This window comes from Larimichthys crocea, chromosome X (genome assembly GCF_000972845.2).
Source record: "Larimichthys crocea isolate SSNF chromosome X, L_crocea_2.0, whole genome shotgun sequence".
NCBI lineage: Eukaryota > Metazoa > Chordata > Actinopteri > Sciaenidae > Larimichthys > Larimichthys crocea.
In genome coordinates this window covers 20,334,706-20,354,138 of record NC_040020.1, presented here as the reverse complement: position 1 = coordinate 20,354,138, position 19,433 = coordinate 20,334,706, and the positions used below count along the sequence as shown (strand labels likewise).

The following is a 19,433-nucleotide window of genomic DNA, read 5'->3' as shown; positions in this document are numbered from 1 at the left end:
AGAGAAGGAAAGATCACAAGTTCCTTTGAACAGAAGAGAAATAGTTGTGTGTGGGGGGGGGGAGACGCAATCTTCCCCTCTAGCCCCCCGTTTGATATCAGCAGGGGGGACTGGCTGCATAAACAGGGCTCTCCCTCTCTCTCACTATTCCTTTTTAAGTCTGCTCTGCCAAACCTGCTGTAATCTAAGTACAAACTCCTCAAAAGGCTCAGTTGAAAGCCTGACTTGCATGGGGCATGCTATTCACACAGGATCACATGTTCTTGTGTATGACCATAAATTAGGTCCAGTTTCTCTTTACAACACTGGGAGGCAGCAGAGAACAACAGAATGACACAGGAAAGAAAAAACCGAAACACCTTGCACTTTGCTACAACTACGACTGTAAAAGGCATACAAATGAATGAAGCCATTGGGTGCACAGCTACAAGAGTCTTCATAATTAGACTTGTAGTATGGGAAGGCAAACATGAGCACAGACATCACTGAGACCCTCCTCACTGCTGTGTTGGTCCTGAGCATAAGCTGGTTGTGCTAAATGATGTGATAATGCAAGTCCAGTGTGCGACAGAAAAATAATCAGCGAGTGAAAGCAAGTCAGAGAAAAACAAAGTGGGAGAGAAATGAAAGTCGAAAAAAAGTAAGAACAGATGGTTAGAAAGTCAAAGATGGTTTGAGAAAACGTGAAGTAAAATCAGTTTGTTAGGCAGTCAAAGTGAAACACATGCTGAACAATCTGAGTTTGCTGAAACCTGTGGGCTTTGCTCTACCTGCCTGGGCTGAGGTGTGGTGGATAATTAGACTGTGTCTGGCTCGGATGAGGTTTGTTAGTTTGTGGAGAGGAGAGAAGATCCTCAGTGCAAGCTGCTGTACCAAGGCAGTGCTTCCTTAATTGGGGTGAAGCCGTGTGGTGAAGAGTTGGGAGTGTGTGTTGCAAATATCGTGAGAAGAGAAATTCCTTTATACGTGCAGTGTGACAGCATGCACGTAGCCAGAAATGGATGAGGCAGGAGTGTATGTAAAAACAAATGTTCATGGACACAAATGGAGAAACAATTCCTTGTAGAGATATGCACACACACACACAGCTGGAGAGGTTCATCGATCCATTGCACTCAGCATGCTTGTTCCAGGAAGGACGGGGGTGAGACAAGGCAAAGGGAGAACTTGAGATGCCTCGAGGATAAGCTACAAACACAAGTGGAAAAACCAAACATAACATTTCCATGTAAAGTTTTTTGACTACTTCCTTGTGTAAAAAGAAACGTAAAAATCAAACATTCTGCAGAAAAAGGAAACAAACAAAAGACACGTGGATAGTCTTATTTTGGGGGATTGACCGCTTTCCTTTTTCCTAGAAATGAGGCACGTTTATGAGGCCGTTTTAGATTGATCAATTCACATGCAAGATGCAAAACATTTGGCGACGTATTAAGGTTTCTGCATCAAAGTGCAACCCAAGCTGACGTCATGTCCACAACTTCAACAAAATGATGGCCTATGTACAACAGTTTAGCTCGGAGTGGCTGCTGAGATGCATTTCGCCTGGAACTGTTTCAATAAATGCCGTCTCAGTCGGAGATGCAATCAATTCTTGCTCTGATTATAGGGTTATGCGGGTGCTGCAGTGATAAAAGTGAGGCGGCAAGTGACTCACGGCGCAGGAGGGAGGAAGAGAGACACTGACACTAGAGAGAGAGAGAGAGAGAGAGAGAGAGAGAGAGAGAGTGTGAGTGAGTAAGGATTGAAGGAGTCAAAGAGGAAGATGAAATGAAAGGGAATGAAAGAGGAAGAGAAAACTGGGAAGACGCTGAAGACTGTGCAGAAGAAGAGACAACTGATGTCTCGATGTGGTACATAAGTATGGAAAACCTGATGATGAATGTCTGAATAAAATGGCGTACAAAGCTCATTCTGATCAAAACTATAACACAGCTAGCTGAGCAGCGCTGATGCTTTATCTCTGCTTGAGCCAACGTGGTTGTGCAATTGCAGCAGGCAAATCTACGGCCCCTTACAAAGACCTCACAGAGCTAAGCTTCGATTGATCCGATCCACAGATAACCGTAAGTCGTGCTAAAGTGCTTAGAGCCTGGCTCTATTATACTCAGCTAAAACCTCACTAACCAATCAAATTCTATTACACTTGTAAAAACAAAGCTTCAGGTTATGAAGGGTTTCCAAGCATAGAGTACACGACACAATCCGTTTTGTAACTCGTACAACTATTCGGTAAACAACAACACCCTCCTGAACTCTGAACAGTGCTACTGTTAGTCAGACAGTCTGGCAGCAGCTGGAGGGGAAAGGGAAAGGTACTTTATTTAGCCAGCCGAGGACCTACAAGTAACAAACACATCTCTCCAACCTCGAGGACGCCACTGCCTGTCAAGCTGAGTGGGTGTAAGTGCATGTTGCACTCCAGTGTGATGAACACTTAACCTCCGTTTGCAAGGGCTTACTGAATGAAGCAGTTATTGTTTCTATTGGCTATAGTTTTACTATTGCTGACTTTTTGGGCCTGATATTTTTGGCTTGACCATTGCTGTAATCAAAAATGTATCTAATGGCTTTCCAGTAACCAAAATGATGATGTGACCTTACAGCTCGGTGCTACTGTTATCAGCATTCTAACTGGTTGTCAGAGATTCATGGTGATTAATATTGTAACCACAATCTCAGTCCGGGTGGCGTTTTTCACTTGAGAGTTTTTCGGAAGGAGAATGTGTCAGAGTCATCTAGACACACACACGGTGCTGTGATTTTATTCGTCCCAGTGAGAAGACTGGACAAAGAATGGGAGCAGTGACCAGTCATGATTCAGTGGATTGCAATAGTATTCACCCCATTTGACATCTGACTTTGTGAAAGACAGTAAAAGCTGTCAGTTTTTGATATGAGTACTGAGTAAATACATAGTGAAATTAAATGCATATTGATCTGTATACTCATTCGTTGTTCTTGTTTGCAATCAAGCTAGTTCAACTCTTTGTTTACACCTCTGAGCACGACACTGAAGCAGTCTGTGCGCCAAGTGATGGAAATTGTGAAATGTGGCATGATTCTTGCTTTTAAGAAGCTTTGCCTTGTTTACTGCACATACACTGTACGTTCAATTAATTAGCTACTTTCTGTTGCGTTTAATTAGTCCCGTGCTCGTGGGACTGCACTTGTGCATGCATGTATCATTTATATGTCAGAGTTTTAAGATTGATAAAACACGTTTTTCTGTGTTAGTTTGTACACACTTGAGTTCAAATTCATGTGTGTGCAAGAGCATAACAAATGCAACTCCATATGCGTGTGGCATAGAGTGATGGAGATTGAGTGATCTAACAACATACTGTACATCAAGACACCAGTAAAAATTTAAACCTGCAGCAAATGACCACACCTCTGTGATTATTGGAGTTAGCATAGTTACCAAATGTAGATGACCATTGCTTTATATTATTTAGATAGTGTTTTGTTGGCTCTTCTTTTTCTTCTTCTCCGACATTACATTCCTTGTTATTTTGATAAACTTTGAGAGAGGCGAGACACAGTTAATACAGATGTCATGCTGATTCTATCCAAACCACTTTATAACTTGTCCAAGGATACTTCAAGTCCCTGATTTCACCCCTGATGTAGTGTACATGGTATGTTCAGATAATTTATCAAAAGTTGTCACTTTTTACTTTTACTTTACAATATCGTGGTGTAAACAGTCATCTAGGGATCTGACCCGGGATGTGTCACATGTGAAATTGTACTTCCTTTAATGAGCCAGTAAATGCCAAGAGGGAGCACTGTGGCCCTGAGAACAGTTCCAAAATGTTCAAAGAAACTTGATTAAATTTTGTTTTAGTGTAAAATTCAACATCCAAGATGGGAACACCTTTTCTAGCTAGTTCTTTTTGAGGTATGTGGGGCAGGGTGTGGACTTAACACCTCCACTGACACATTTCTTGTGGGAAAACAACACTTTAACTACTTAATGTGTGTCAACTCTGTAGCAAAACATATCCTGATACACCTGAAAAAACTAGCCTGTATTACTACCTGCTTGTCTTTCTTATCTCTAATATGAACTTAGCTAACTGACCAACAGGAGATCAGGGCAAGAGTATTGTTCTTTCAAACACTCAAATGTGCTCTGTGGATAAGCAAATACTTCACAATGAGACATCCCATAATATAAAGCATAGAGCTCTACGTACCACACAGCTAGTGTTACCGGCCAGACATGCCAGTGTCTCTTTACAGAAACCACTAAGGGTGTGTGTTTGTGTGTGTTGATTATAAAACGGATTTCTCTCTTACCTTGGTAGTCAATGGAGGGTTTAGATGCCCCAAGGATTCTGGGAGTGGCTGAGCCCATGTCCAGTTCTGTCAGGGTTAGCTCATTCATGAAGTAAGGCAACTGAAAAAGACAAAAGCATACAACTGAGCTAAGCACATTGTCTGTGAATAATTCACTTGTAGATTATGACATAACTGACTGAAAAACAATGAATAATTCACTTGTAGATTATGACATAACTGACTGAAAAACAACAAAAACTGTATATCTTTCAAAGACTCAAAGGCTTGTGTAAATACACACTTAGGCATGGATGACACCGTTTGCCCGACACCACATCTTATTACGTGTCAGTCCCTTGTGAACTGGACTGTGCTCAATCTTTTTCCACCACTATACTGAGACTACACTGTTACCTACAGTCACACAGACCAAAGCACATTATATGATCAAGCAGAATAGGTTTTGTGGGAGATCAGAAAGAAACAGGAGGATAAAGACGATGAAGTGGTCTTCTGCTTCTAACCTAGTGTGGAGCTGCTGGGGCCTTTAAAAAGCTGTGCATCTCTACTCTTTACTTGAAGTTTCTTTCTTGTCCAGCTGTTTGAATTTCAACCGCTCATAGAGTAAAAGGCTATTAGGAGGCCTTGTTCCACTCACCCGTATCTTGCTGAGCTTCATCTGAATCTTCTTGGAGACTAGTTCAGCCCAGTGGGGCTCACTCAGGAAGTCCCAGACGACTCGGCCTAGAGCTGCATTTACCCAGCTAACAGTATCATCTTCCTCCTCCCCACTGGGCTGCGCTTGAGCTGAAGTGGTGCTCTGAAGCTAAAGACGGAGCAGGCAAGAGAACACAAACATTAGGAGGAAAGAATATGAATCTGATATCTCTGTTCACCCCCTACATTACAACTTATTCAACCTCTATATCTTTACAAAGAGACAAGCTGCAGCATCGGCTACTTGTTATTGTTTGTAATTACACAGCCTGAGTTGCAGCTTAAAATACAAGATTGTGTGCTACCTTCTTATCAGCCCCAGGGCTGCTCTGAGGACTCTGGAGAGTAGGACTGGCAGCCTTAGGGCTGACTGACGCCTGTTTTGGCAGTATGGAGGCCATGTATACACTGTAGTCCAATAGCGGCTTGGATTTGGCATTGCCTGCTGTTGTTGCGGAGGCCAAGGAGTCCTTTGACCTGGGCTGAGATGCCAGTGTCTCATCCAGACTGCTGCGGCTGCTTCTGCGACTGTGAGAGTTCAGAGCTGTGGGCCACAGTAAACATCAGAGCATGGTGAGGAATTAGATGATGCACCCAGGGTTTTTGCTGTTTACATTTTAGCCTTGAAAAAAGATGCAGAAGAGGGCTAATATCTTTAGGACACAAACATCAGCTGTCCTCACCACTCTTAGTCACCGCAACACTTGAAGCTTTCTTTGAGTCCACCTTGAGCTTGGAGGCTGACAAAAACCTCTGGAACCACGCCTCCTTCTCCCTCCCAGTCCTCCCAAACAGGTAGAGGGTCAGGTCTCTGCTGGAAGATGACCTCCTCTCCTGTGCTCCTCCTGTCCCCTCTCCCCTGTCCTTTGTGCTGGAGCTCTCGCTGGCCTCCCACCTGTCACCCTCGGTCTTTGACATGAAATCATCCTGTTTTCCAAGTTCAATGCAGATGGGGTATTTCTTGTTCCATAAACGCTTCCTGGCTAGGCCATGAGGAACTAAATATACCTGTGGGAGGATTATGAAGACACAAAGCTGGGTTTCAATTTCATACCTTTTTAAAGACTATTTGAAAACACAGAGGACAATGTCCATGTGTAGTGTCATTATGTTAAAATGTGACATTGTTTATTGGACAACATGTGATACAAAGTATTTATAAAAGGTACTTGTGTTATGCCTGACAAGACTCAACTGTTTCATAGGTAACTACAGCTGGCCATTCACCAAGTTGCAGGAAGATTAGAGAAACAATTTTCAACAATTCAACATTTTTTAAAGTATACTAACAACATACTTTGCTGTTGGTGAGGTCATAGATCTTCTGGCTGATGTAAGTCACATCGGGTTTTGGTTCGTTGTGTGTAGCACGGCGGGCGATGTTGTGGTTGGGCTTAGACAGACGAATGATAGAGCCCTCCACCCGTACATACACAGAGTGTGTCAGTGTGGCGTGGTACGTCTCTGGGTCATAGTTTGAGATCTCATTCATCCAGCCCTGGAAGTAAAACATAACTATTTTACATAACACAGATGCCATTCAAGGACTGAGTTCATATTTGAGATCAGTTTCAATATGAGATTAAGATTAGTATGTTTTCCTGTATGTATTTGTTGGTCTTTAAATGATTCATTTTGAATGTGTTTTGAGCACTTTTCAGCATCTAAAGAGAGAAAAATGCTTCTGAACCACAAACACAGAGAGGATAACAATCCAAAACTGTGCCTGGAAAATCAGGACACTGTAAATATCTCCACACAGTGGACAAATCATGTTTCTATTGTGACAGAAAAGGTTACGTATCTACGAACTTCATGCTAATAAGAGAGTATCTTTTGACCACTGTCTTTTCATGTGGAGACAGACAGTTTGCTGTCTTTTTCCCTTCTGTGGAAGACTTTGAAGTTCCTCTGGCTAAATTTAGCCCAGGATCCGTATTTAGTTTATTTACGGCATTGTCACTTCAATGCAAAAACTGTCATAGAAATATGCATCTTAAACTGCATGTTTGCCTTTAATCACAGCATTCTTTTTTTGTATTTGACTGTTTTCATAGTTTAAACAAAACATCAGAAATCTCTGGTATGTAAGATTAATGAATAACATTTGCTGTGATGGACTGGTGACCTGTCCAGGGTGTGCTCCACTTCTTGTCCACTGAGTGCTGGGGTAAGCTCTAGCCCACTATGATATCTTACACAAGACAAATGGATAAACTGATGGATGTATAAATATCATGTATCATATTATAATCTCTTATGTAATGCTGTTAAAATTATTGTTTCAGTGCTGAACTGACTTATATATTCAGAACCAGCAAGATTATTTAACCTCATCCACTCCAATCAGCTTAATAAACATATACATTTATTTTTTTTTTTTATCTTATAATAAACAGCAGATCAACACAGAAGTGGTATACATCATCTGAAAGCTGGAATCCTGAAGAAGAGACACAGCTCAGAATTGTGTATCAAGATTTTCTAGTCATAAAGATGTAATAAACACTGTTTAATTTAGGCACTTATTCAGTGTACATTATGAAAACACTATAACATGTAATCATGTAATTAATTATGTTGTTGCAACTATTTTGGGATTGGCTGATTTGTTTCACAGAATTGGTGCAAACTAATGATTTCTGATCACTCGAAAACTGATAAAAATGTTCAAAACACCCATTAAAAATACAACATTAAGACACAAAATACCATTTTGGTATCAAAAACTTGTGACATTTGGAGATTTCTGTAACAACTGCATTTTTTGATTGGATGGCAAGCTCTTGTATATCTATGCTCTAGGTCATACCGTGTGGTTAAGTTAAAAAAAATGGTCTTGAAATATTCACTAACCTTATAAATTTCTGGTTCCTTAATGTCCAACTTGGTCAGATTCCACAGCTTCCTGTGTCTGGAATGTCTAAAACTACTGCCGGAAGGTTTTGGTCCCGTCAGCCATACAACCCCAATGGCTAAAAGGAACCCCAGTCCAATCCCAAATAGCATCCCTCCTACGTAATCGGGCAGAGGTAATACAAAATACCCATAGACCAGTAGAGTAAGGATGATCAGAGTATAGTGTGGAACACTAGGCGCTGGCTCAATACTTTCGGATTCATCTTCACTGCATGGTTCTGTACTACCACTTAGTGGCACTTTAGTATGACTCCCTGTTCCGGTATCATCAGTTCTATCCCCACCATCACCTTCTGTGTCAGTACACGTCTCAAAGTCCTCGCTGTACAGGATACAATAATCCTCATCCTCTTGTTTAACAAGAGCAGACATAGAGCATTTGTCCAGTGACAGGGAAAGTAAAGATGACTTGTTGGGGCTTTTAGTGTCAATGGAAAGGGGAACAGGTGATTCACCAGAAGCCCCGCTGTTGGGGCTCTCAGCCTCCCAATCACCTCCTTCTTCCTCCTTGATGCAGTAATTGTTGTTGCTCTCCAAGTGACCATTGATAGCAGCAATGTTGGAGAGTTCTGTGGCACTGGCGGAGAGGGGCTTGGGGCGGTAAATGCTGCCACTCTTTTCATCCATGATTTTACTCAGCAGTTGGAGTGGTTCGGAAATGACCTCAGAGAGACGGCGCTTAGTGTCTTCAATTTTTGCTTCAACTTCTGCGACTTTGAAGAAGCTGCGATTATCTGGTGAGGTTAACGGAGAAGAAGGGGCGGTTTTAGAATCACTGGCTGACGACGCGGTAGCAGACGGCATCCGGGATTGTGTGAACTGCTTGAAGAGCTGCAGGTTAAGGCGGGGTTCTGGAAGACGGTAGGGTGTGAAGGAGGAGGAGGAAGAGGATGAGTCTTGAGATGTATCTGAAGATAACGATTTGACTAGAGTTTTCATCAGGTGCCTATGCCTTACTGTAGGTACAGGAACAGAGGGGATCCCATCACGGGACTCAATGTCAGAGGAGAGAGACTTCACTAAGCTAAGGAAGGGTTTGTCACTTGAGGGAAAGCTCAAAGATTTAGTAGGAGAGGAAGTTGAGCCTTTTGGCTCAGCAACACGTGATGATAGAGTCTGTGTGGGAGAACTGTTAGTGTGACGTCTAGAAAGTGGAGAAAGTCTGGAGGATTCAGGAATGACAGGAACCTCAGCTGCAGAGTCTGCTGGCAGCTGTTCGAACATCTCCTCACATGCTTCTAAGGCTGTCACAATGTTTGAATCATCCTGAGCAGCTGAGGTAGTGGAGACATTTGTCATGTAAAGCTCTTCCTCCTCCTCCTCCTCCTCTTCTTCCTTCCCAAGAGCTGAGAAGTGGATGGTGATGGTCTCCTTTGATGGCGATCGCTGGACATGGAGCTTGGGGGACACAGCAGGTGGCTGTTTTTTTGTGGAGTGAGCACTCTCTGCATGGCTAGGAGGCTGGCTAGTCATTGCAGTACTCCCACTGAGTCGCAGTCTGCAAAGAAGGAAAAGAGATGACACTAAATTAGAGTTGGAATGAAAAAATCAATTCATCTATTGGTCAGTTAAAAGAAATAAAAAAATCAGCAACAACAAATAATCAGTAAGTATTTTGTTAATCAAATAATCTTTTCATATTCATTGGTTCCAGGACCTCAAATATGAGGTTTTTCTTCTGTTCTCCATCACATATGACGAGTAGTATTAATTTGCATTTTGGCCTGTTGGTCTGACAAAACAGACACGGGATATACTGGAATTTTTTCTAAATATATTTTTATTAATTGATAAAGTGGTTCAACATTTACTCAGTATCTGGAAACAATACTGACTCTACTATCCTAAAACTCAGAAGTTTATGATCTGACAATAAACAGGTTTTGTAGGGTTCCCACGGGAGAAGCCAGACATGGGATTTTAGCGGGGTAAAATTCACAGCTTACTGATGTGGCAGCTGGTATAGTGATTTTTTAGACTGAATGAAAACAGATCTGTTCTATGTATGTATGTATGTATGTATGTATGTATGTATGTATGTATGTATGTATGTATGTATGTATGCATAAATGAATGAATGAATGAATGAATGAATGAATGAATATGTAAATTGTGTATATGTATATACAAATGTATGTACAGGAAACAATCTATTTTTTTTTTTTGCTTTTACATGGCATGAATTTTAATTCATTAAAAATCACTTTATTAAAGAATAAATAAGTTCAATATTTTAATTTAACATATACATTGTCAACCAATTCTAGTTCCACTGCTGAGAGCTGCTTTTTCTCTCTTACTCTGTGCTGCTTGTCACAGTTTGTTCACAGTTCACTTTTAACAGTTCACTGACTGTTAAAAAACAGTTTGTATATTGGTGCATATAATGGAACATATAAGCTGAGACAGATATATCTGTGATGGGCAAATGGCAAATATTAGACAACTGGTACAATGGTCCGGCTCTACTGGCAACACCATGCATTTTATGGAAAGCTCTCTGATAGTGACAAAAGGACTTAAGTGCACTGAATTTGGCGTTCCCTCTTTGGGAAAAAGGTTAAAAACATCCAACAAAAAGATGAAGATGATGGTATGATCTCAAAATCTTTTGATGTCACTAATCTATTCTATCTAAGAAGGCCAACAGCAGTATTATGTTACTTATGCTATTTCAAGACAAAAATGTATATTTGCATGTGTGCCTGTGTAGGTGCTGACAAATGCAGCTTTGTATCTCTCAACCCAATTGGTTGCGTCAGACGGCAGCAGCAATCAGGCATCTAAGATCTCAAACACACACACACACACACACACACACACACACACACACACACAGCTAGTTATTAGAACCCCCAATCCCACTCACCACCTGCTGACACATTTGCATATCTACCACAAACTGCTAAAATATTCAGCCAAATCAATGAGGAGCGATGAAAAACAAACATAGCTAGGCTAAAACAAGAATCAAGACTTGGTAGGCATATGAATGTTGCAGGTGCCTTTTGAAAACAAACCTCATACTTGACATTTGCACAAGAAAGACTTTACAGAGGTATTAATAATCTTGAGAAGTGTGAGAGGCATAGCATTTGTTGCCTGCTCTAGCTTTTTCATATTACTTACTTGTCTTGAGATTATGACTCCTAGTTTAAACCTTTGCCAAAAACATTGTTTCCACAGTCTCGACAGGTATTTAACTTAATCACACTGTGTGACATGTATTAAAAATTGTGTTGCAACGCAGCCTTTAAGGGCAGATTTCCAGAGACAACAGACATCAGCCAAAGTCCAGATAACAAGCTGAGGTTAGAATGATGTAACATTACATAATGATGCCACAAAAAGACGCCTGGAGTACTCTGAATGGCTGACTAACAGTGATTTCAGATGCATTTGTGTGGGTGGAAGAAAACAATGCAAGCTATTAATTGAAGGCTACATTAATGAAATAGCCAGGCAGATAGATACAATTTGAACTTATAAGGAAAAGGTCATTAATTATAGGCAAACTCTTCACATCAAAGTCTGTTTATAGATCTTGGGAAGTACTACCTCATAATATAGGAGGAAAATAAAATAAATTATCTCAAATGATGTCACTGCCGGTAATGAAGTGTCAGAGTTTGACAAGGAAGCAGAATGTATTCAACAAAAAAAAAGATGACATCTCTGTGCTACATGGACTTTGATGAACTGTCCATCGTGTGTCAAACAGTGTCATAGGAGTCTAAATCAAGTCTAAATCAGTGTACAGAGTACTCTTTTAGATAATTGCGTCTCAAGTTTGTAGAATAAACTTCTAGCTGTGTCAAATGCCATTTTTAGGTGGTAAGACGCATGACATCTACAGCTATGAATTTAGTCTGCTGTAGGGAAAAAGACAGGACGTACAGTATCTATCTGGCAACACAACCTTATCAAACTGTCTTTATTTACATCTATGTGACATCCTCTGGTAGTGAAAATACAATTATGGTAATGTCTTGTTGACATTCTGGCAATGGCATCCTTGTGCCTTGTCTGGACAACAGAGGTGGCATGAGACCATGCTGGCTCACTATACGGGCTCAACTTGGCCACTCATTGTCACATGGGTCACGAGTGAGCTTGTTACCCAGCCAGGCAGTCTGCCAGCCACCTCTGTCCCTAGCTAGCCAGCCTTCAGTCAGCAGCAACACAATGAGGCCATTCTAGTGGATCGCCAGTTGGACATGGATTTCATTTTAACATACAAGACTCAAAAGGACCTGGCAGTATTTGCTAACAGCACATTAGGACTGGTGATAAAGTGGGGAAGTATGTATGTGTTTGTGTGGTCTGGAAACAAATTCAATTCCTCAATTTAAAACTATGGAAATGGAACAAACAAACAGAGCAAAAGACCGGGCATATATATCTGCATGTTTATGCATTTGGCACCCAAGTGTGTATATGTACACTCTGACAATGGGGTCCCTGTTTATCTTATGTCCCCAGGGCCTTCCCTGAACCAGCGGATAGACTAACCAGACAGTGCAGAATGAAATCTTGCCATTGATGCTGATGAAGCCAATTACAGAAACAGGCCAGCCTCATTAACCCTAATGTTTTGCACTCATTAGAGACATGTTCACAGCTCACTTCTTCTGTATCGAGCCGCCCACACTGATAATGAGAAGAGGCTCGCAGAGCTATTACACACACTGACAACATTCATGAACTGGAGAAGGGCTCGCTGGTGAGGTGAGAAGACAGGAGTTGTAATTAAAAACTGTCATTTAATATAAAATCTATTTTGACAAAGTGGATTGAAGAAATGCAGAGTGGCCTAAAATAGATTAGTCTAATGTCTGAAAGCATGAGCTAAATCTTTATATTTAATCTATGATGCATTCAAATGTACTTTAAAACACGATACAGCATAATTTTCAGCATAAGAAAAAAAGAATATGACAATGGGAACAGTTCAAATGTATGTGAACCGTCACATAGCTTCATGTCAACAAATAACAGTTATTACATTGTGTGTTGCTCACTAATATGTATTGCATTCCCTCCTTGTAAAACATTTGCAAAGTCGACGTATTTTAAAAATCAAGCACTGAGAGCCCGACCAATATTATCAGCAGATATTATTCTATTGTAGACATATTGTATCAGCATATACGATATCCAATATGCTTCATACTTGTTTATCCAGTACAGTCAACAGTGATTTAAAAATACTGTGGCAAGCAGGACAGAGTAATAGAGAAGAAGCATCTCTCGGCAATGTCATCTAGAATTGTTCAATTATTAATATTTAGGAATATAAATAAGAGAAGCATTCTTCTGAGTACTTTTGCAGTCAGAAAACACAGTGGAAACAGTTTAAACAATCAGAAAAGTCAATTTTCATTCCAGTTAAAAACTCCACTAAATCTGTCGCCATATTGGTTATCAGTGAACTTTTACCCTCTACTGGTCTTAAAAATCAGTCAGACTCTACAGTAGTTTTCCTTTTTAGCTAGCAGTCTTCAAAGCTCACATTAGTAATAAAGAGTAGAAAATATGCATGCAGATGCATGTAGCATCTTATTAGTGAAAGAATGTCTGTAAACCGTAAACTGCAGTTTAGATTTTGGGTCAGAGCTTTTAGAATAGACAGGATCTGAGGCGGTCCCACTTCGCTTTCCAACTGTGATGCTGAAACTAATGAGCTGTTTTGAAATCAGACTGACTGTCTCTTGACTCCTTGTTTTCTCAGTATCGTCAGTTCAGAAGAGAGAACTTGGACTGAAGGGTCATTTCCTGTATCTGTGTCACATGGGGTTTGCCACTTCTTCTCCTCAGGAGACTAGAGACATGAGCGCAGATTTTGTACCATTGTCACTGAAGTGAATACTGGACTCATATCTTCTAAATATTCAGGCAAACAAGTCAGAAGAAAATTAACTTGAGACCTGCTTTCATTAAATATGATCTATAACAACTTAACTAAGACAACTTTCTGAACTATCACTGGTAACTGCTTTCATCCATACACACCAGGAGTGAGGAGATGATGCCGTCTTATTAGACGGAAAGTGTTTCATGTCTTTGGTGCAGCTTGTAATGCGTAATCTTCTGTTCTAGAAAATGTTTGGTATTGTTTTCTGAGAGCACGACCCCTGACCTCTGCTGTCCAGTCAACAAAACACATCTCAGAATGTGCACACAAGCCAATTAGTCAATCTAAGACTGCAGTGTCAATTGCCTTGTTTTTGTTGACCAGAGTAGTCAATAGGTAAGGTTAAGAGATGATTGCAGCTAACAATTCTCTTTCTATTAATTATTAATTCTTTATCAATTAATCTGCACATTAACATTAAGGTTAAATGATTAATCTTTTGGTCTATGAAATTAAATAAAATAGTGAAAAATGGCGATTCCAGTTTCTTGTGTCTTTAAATGTCTTGTTTGGTCTGACCAGAACCTAAAAATAATTAGTTTAATGAGATGTTAAACAGAGAAAGAAACAAAATCCTCACATTTGAGAGACTGAAAAGCATTTCATGACATTTTTACATACCAAATGACTCTGATGATTAATCGATTATCAACACTCCTAATTGGTTCAATTTATCATTACAGCTCTAAGAGATTATGAATGCCATGATTAAACCAACCACACGCAGCATTAGGAAAATCAGATAGTTGGTAATCAACAATAAGTACTTGCATGAGAAACCCAAGCCCTTTTTTGAAAAAGGCAGACATTTATGCTCTTGCATTTTTTATTTATCATTATCATATCTGGTTTAATATAAACACTTAAAAGGATAGAGAAACTTAAAAAAGGTTTAACCAAGTAGAACATCCACAATACTCAGCATATGTAATAAACTTCCTAGTCTCATTTTTCCATTATAGAGAAGGTTTAGGAATCTTTTACTGCAGGGTAAATCCAGACACACTAAAAGTCTTTTTCTGATTGAATACGCAAGCAGTGCAAATGTCATTTTTTCTTCACCGGATGACTGATTTAGTGCAAGTTTACAGCTATTTGCTAGCGATTTCACAATGTCATAATAGGAAATTTGGGAAGTCCTTAACTGAAGCAGAAATAGCTAAATGCACAACAAAACCTTGGCTTCCTTAAAATACCCACAGTTCTACATCGTTTCTGATGAGGTCATGCATAACTGAGTGTCTCATGATGTGACCGCCTCCTCCATGACCTCAGTAGGAAAGAAAGTAACCCCTGCTCATAGTAAGTCATGTGTCATTCAGACGGTTAACCTTTTCCATGCAACACATTAAAAAAGAGAGTCGCGTGGTGATGTGATAACTCCTGTTACTCAGAGGACCATAGTTATTAGTTCAATGGAAAATACTGACTCCTGAATCCATCTGAGGCAACAGAAGTCACACTAACCTATGTGTAAGCAAAAGGAGGGGATACAAGACTGAATCTAGACTGCATGGAACTGGGCAAAAGGCATAAGCTAGGACTAACCTCTGCTGTTCGATTATAATGATTTAAAGGAAAGACTTTTTGGATTGTCAAACTTCACATACATTTCCGCTGTTGGGAAGGTTGCGTCAGACAAGCAGACCAACTTTACACAGCAACTGGAGAGATGTGAGAAAGTGAAAACATAAGCAGGATTTGAATTTCTCGCTCAAGCTCCTTTTAAATCTTCACACGTCCTGCTTCCCAAGCACGCGTCACTGTTGAATTCTTTCTCATATGATGCTTTGCCCAGGGCAGAAACAATCGGTCACTTTTCCTGAATTAAATTCTGTCTAACTAAATCCATTTTGTATGACAAACTACCTTGGGCCTTGGACCAAGTAAGGAAGCAAATACCAGTCAACAACTCTTTGCAGCTCACTTAGGAGTGACCCTGAATCATAGTAAACAGGACTGTTAGGGTAATTGCTGCTATGTGACTAGGGGAAAAGATGTGCCACCTTGGGAACACCACTAGCCTTCAGAGTGCACAACAATAGACAACAATTACGCATATTGTGTCCGGTTTCCAGAGGCTAAAAAGAGTGTCTGCATAGAGACTGCACAGTATGCCTTTTTATCTTTTCTGATTCCTGGTTTCACTGGGTAAATGTTTACACAAGCAAATATAAGCAGGCATTTAGAAGTCAAATCTTCCCACATTACTGTCCCTATCTTCTAAATGCACATTGGACCTAAAATATCAGTAGAACTGACAGTTTCCTGTGTTTCCAGGCCAGTAACCAAACTAAAAGAGTATTTTTGCAAGTCATCCTGCCCATCACTTTCTGCCAATACAACACCAACCCTAACCCACTCAGAGCATCTCAAATGTCATACAGCAGTGTTTCAGATGACATCAGTGGGATATTAAAAGGACAGAGATTAAACTCCAAGAGAAAAAGCCACTTGCAAACATGCCTCACATATTCCCTGGTGGAAGACATAATGAAATCCCTGAGCACTATGCATTTTCCAGGTTGCCTAGGAAGGGAATAGAAGAAGTAACACTTTTAAATCCTGCTGTTTATTTGCACTAGTAATGGCCTTCCCTGTGCTTACACTGACAGATTCACTAATGACTTGCAAAGAGTCTTACAGCCCAGTGGTCACATTAATGCTACTGCCAACATTGCATCTACAGTAGCTAACAGTTATTGGCCCAAACGGCAATGACAATCTACAAATATCTGATATCTGCACAAGAGATTATATGCCCAGTTCTTTGGGGTCGGTAGGAAGGTTTGAGCTTTCTCTCATTATGTGATCCTTCAACTGGGTGATAAATATAAAAGACAGAACAATAATCTTTACCAGTTATGCGAGTTCGGTATGTAAGGGGTCTTGATTTTTCTCATTCATTCACTCCCTCTTTGTTTCTGTAACTGTAGAAATAAAGCACTATGGTAGCACTGAATGTGGCTAACTGCATTAGGTATTACAAAGGCATGTGTGTGAGTGTGTAGGGGCATGTTTGAGTGACTAAGAGACTGTGGGGTAAAATGGTAAACGCATTTCACAGAGTCCTTCTATAATCCAGGTTCTGGAGTCAAATAAACAATGGAAGCCCAACAGAACCGAAACTGTTGTCAAGAATGCTGACAAACTGGTGTGACAGGTAATTGAAATGCTAGGCCGTGATCTCATCACAGCCTTCCTCTGTAGAGCACACTTACACTTGAACAACAACTGAAACAAGGTAACATATAACATAGTTCATTTACTAAATATGATTGTGTTATTGCTTTTGGAAGGTCAGTACCACTGTTATCTTGCACAGCAGCAGTTAAAACATAAACTAGTAGTCTATACTGTTGTCTCGCTCATGATCACTGCTGTAAAATCTTCAAGGCGCCTTCTGTGTACTGGCTCTTTTTGAATTGAAATGAGTGAATAAGGGGCTCATAAAAAGAAACGCACCAATGTGCAATCAAAAAACAAACTTTTTAAACTCACAGCATCTGTCCCATGACATAAAATCAGCTGTGTCATGCTGATGGATAAGGAAACTGCAAATTAAACACAGCCTTGTGGGATATAGATACAAAAGTACAAATAAGCATTCAATTTAAGTAACGTCTTGAATACAAGTTTCAAATGGTCAGCAGGATTGTTGGATTGCTCAGTCACTGCCTGCAATGCCTAAGCTGTTGTGGATCACAACAGTGAGAACACAGTGGCTCGTGGAGAGCATGTGACAGAGCGTCCACCAAGGCCAGGAAGTGAAAAAGAATCTTGTATTTAACTAAACACAGAGGGAAAGAGACTGTAGGCTTTTACAACACAGTGACCCTAGCTTTATACAACCACAGCTACCCAGATCACTCATATGCAACTACTTGTTTTTTACTTACAAAGATCATAAATAAGCCTTTTGTTCCAGTTAATGCCCTGTATGGTCCAGCCTCTTTCAAACCAGTTCACTGACCCAGACGTTGTTCATGGTAAATAATACACTCCTCACTTAACTTCTTAACCCTGTTGACAAGCCCTCATTACTTTTGAATGAACTCCTTGGCTGCAGAGGTGACAAAACTCTAAAATAGATCAAGCACAGGGATCTGCTTTTCTGCTCCGATTACAGATACTGACTGAGTCAACCTGAACACTGCCTCACAGACAGGCAGACACATCTTTTTTGGTTTGAAACTAAAGAACTGTGATGAGTTTTTTAAACAGCACTAGTTTTCAAAGCAGACATTTGAGCTTGTTTTGTTCTTCTGTAAATGTAGTTCTAGTTTAGTTTAATTCTTCCATTGCTATTTTAACTATTCGCCTCATTTAGCCTCTATCTATACTCTCACATGTACATATCTTAAAAACAAGTCAGTCATTAAAAAACAAGGCACTGGTTATAGGAACAATCAGGAGTTAAGATCTCTGTCTCTATTGACTGCAAGAGATCAACCATGTAATCATGTTTTACAGACAAACCAGGGCTTTTTTCATAAGGCCATGGCCTGGTGCTTGGTTTAGTTATGGTTTATATTCCAGAGAAAAACAAACAGAGAAATGATCAACAACTACACTGTACTACACTTGTTTGCGCTTAGCACAAGTTTGAACCCTGGCCGTTAACCTAACAGGCTTCTAGGCACCAAAAGATTCATCCAAAAACAAGTCAGAGTGAAACTAAGCTTTCAAACTAGCACAAGAACATGGGGATGGTGTAGTGAGCCAAACCACAGTCTGCTTCCAGGCCTTGGGGCAGCCATTTGCCCAGTTAGCCACATCTGGTCAAACCCACGGGAGAGCTGGATCAACTTCCTGCTTTGTCCCAGTTCCCAGCACATGTAAAGTGTCAACAGACACATTAAATAATCCAGCAGTCAGTATGGTTGTGACAAAACAAAAGAATCTTCTTCTGCCTTATCTGTAATTACATTTTCATGCCACCCAAGACAGCAGCAGGGCTTGATGATAACACTGACCAGGAGAACAGGTGGTGGAGCTGAACATTTAGTTCATGTATAAAACAAACAACTTTTCAAACAGAAACATTTTTCATTGTTGGACAAAGTGAAGAGAACTGGGGAAAGCATTTCTCAACCAAACTGTAAAGACAAAAGATTACACTGTTATCGAGTGTAAGAACGGCTCACGGGAGACTGAAATGCTCTGTCTTGTAGATCATGGTGAAGAACTGCTTAAAATTTATAAGAAGTGGCTTTAATCTTATAAAAAGACAGCTACATAATTCCTCGGGGCTCAAATTAACACAGCAAATGGATTCACTGATATTCAGACATCTCATGTTTTCCTCCGCATCCTTGCTCTCACACAAAATGTTGGCTGTGTGAATGCATTGGAGCTTTGTGAATAATGTTTCAGCTTCAATCAAGTGAGAAACCCTGAAGTAACATTTATAGACTAGGTTATATTTATACATCTTCCCACCTCCCACCTCGCCTCTGTCTCTTTCCTCTGGTAGTGATTATTATGACGGCAGTCGGATGAATGGTACTGTCAGTGCACAATGGAGACAGCACCTGAAAACAGGCCTGTAGACGTTTCTGGCTGACACATTCTCCTGATGTCTCAGTAATGGTCA

The 19,433-nt window shown here is 40.3% G+C and overlaps 1 protein-coding gene across 2 annotated transcripts in view; it reads right to left on the bottom strand.

Moving 5' to 3' along the window:
* The window catches only part of LOC104921557 (testis-expressed protein 2), a 29,698-nt gene that overhangs the window by 5,930 nt on the left and 4,335 nt on the right, over window positions 1-19,433 (bottom strand). For both annotated transcript variants that reach the window (XM_019273897.2, XM_019273898.2), the window contains exons 3-8: window positions 7,861-9,421; window positions 6,302-6,502; window positions 5,688-6,012; window positions 5,310-5,548; window positions 4,946-5,113; window positions 4,306-4,405 (exon numbers count right to left, since the gene is read on the bottom strand). In XM_019273897.2, coding sequence (XP_019129442.1) covers window positions 4,306-4,405; window positions 4,946-5,113; window positions 5,310-5,548; window positions 5,688-6,012; window positions 6,302-6,502; window positions 7,861-9,396 — 2,569 coding nt within the window. In that variant the 5' untranslated portion in view covers window positions 9,397-9,421. The remainder of the gene's footprint in view (window positions 1-4,305; window positions 4,406-4,945; window positions 5,114-5,309; window positions 5,549-5,687; window positions 6,013-6,301; window positions 6,503-7,860; window positions 9,422-19,433) is intronic.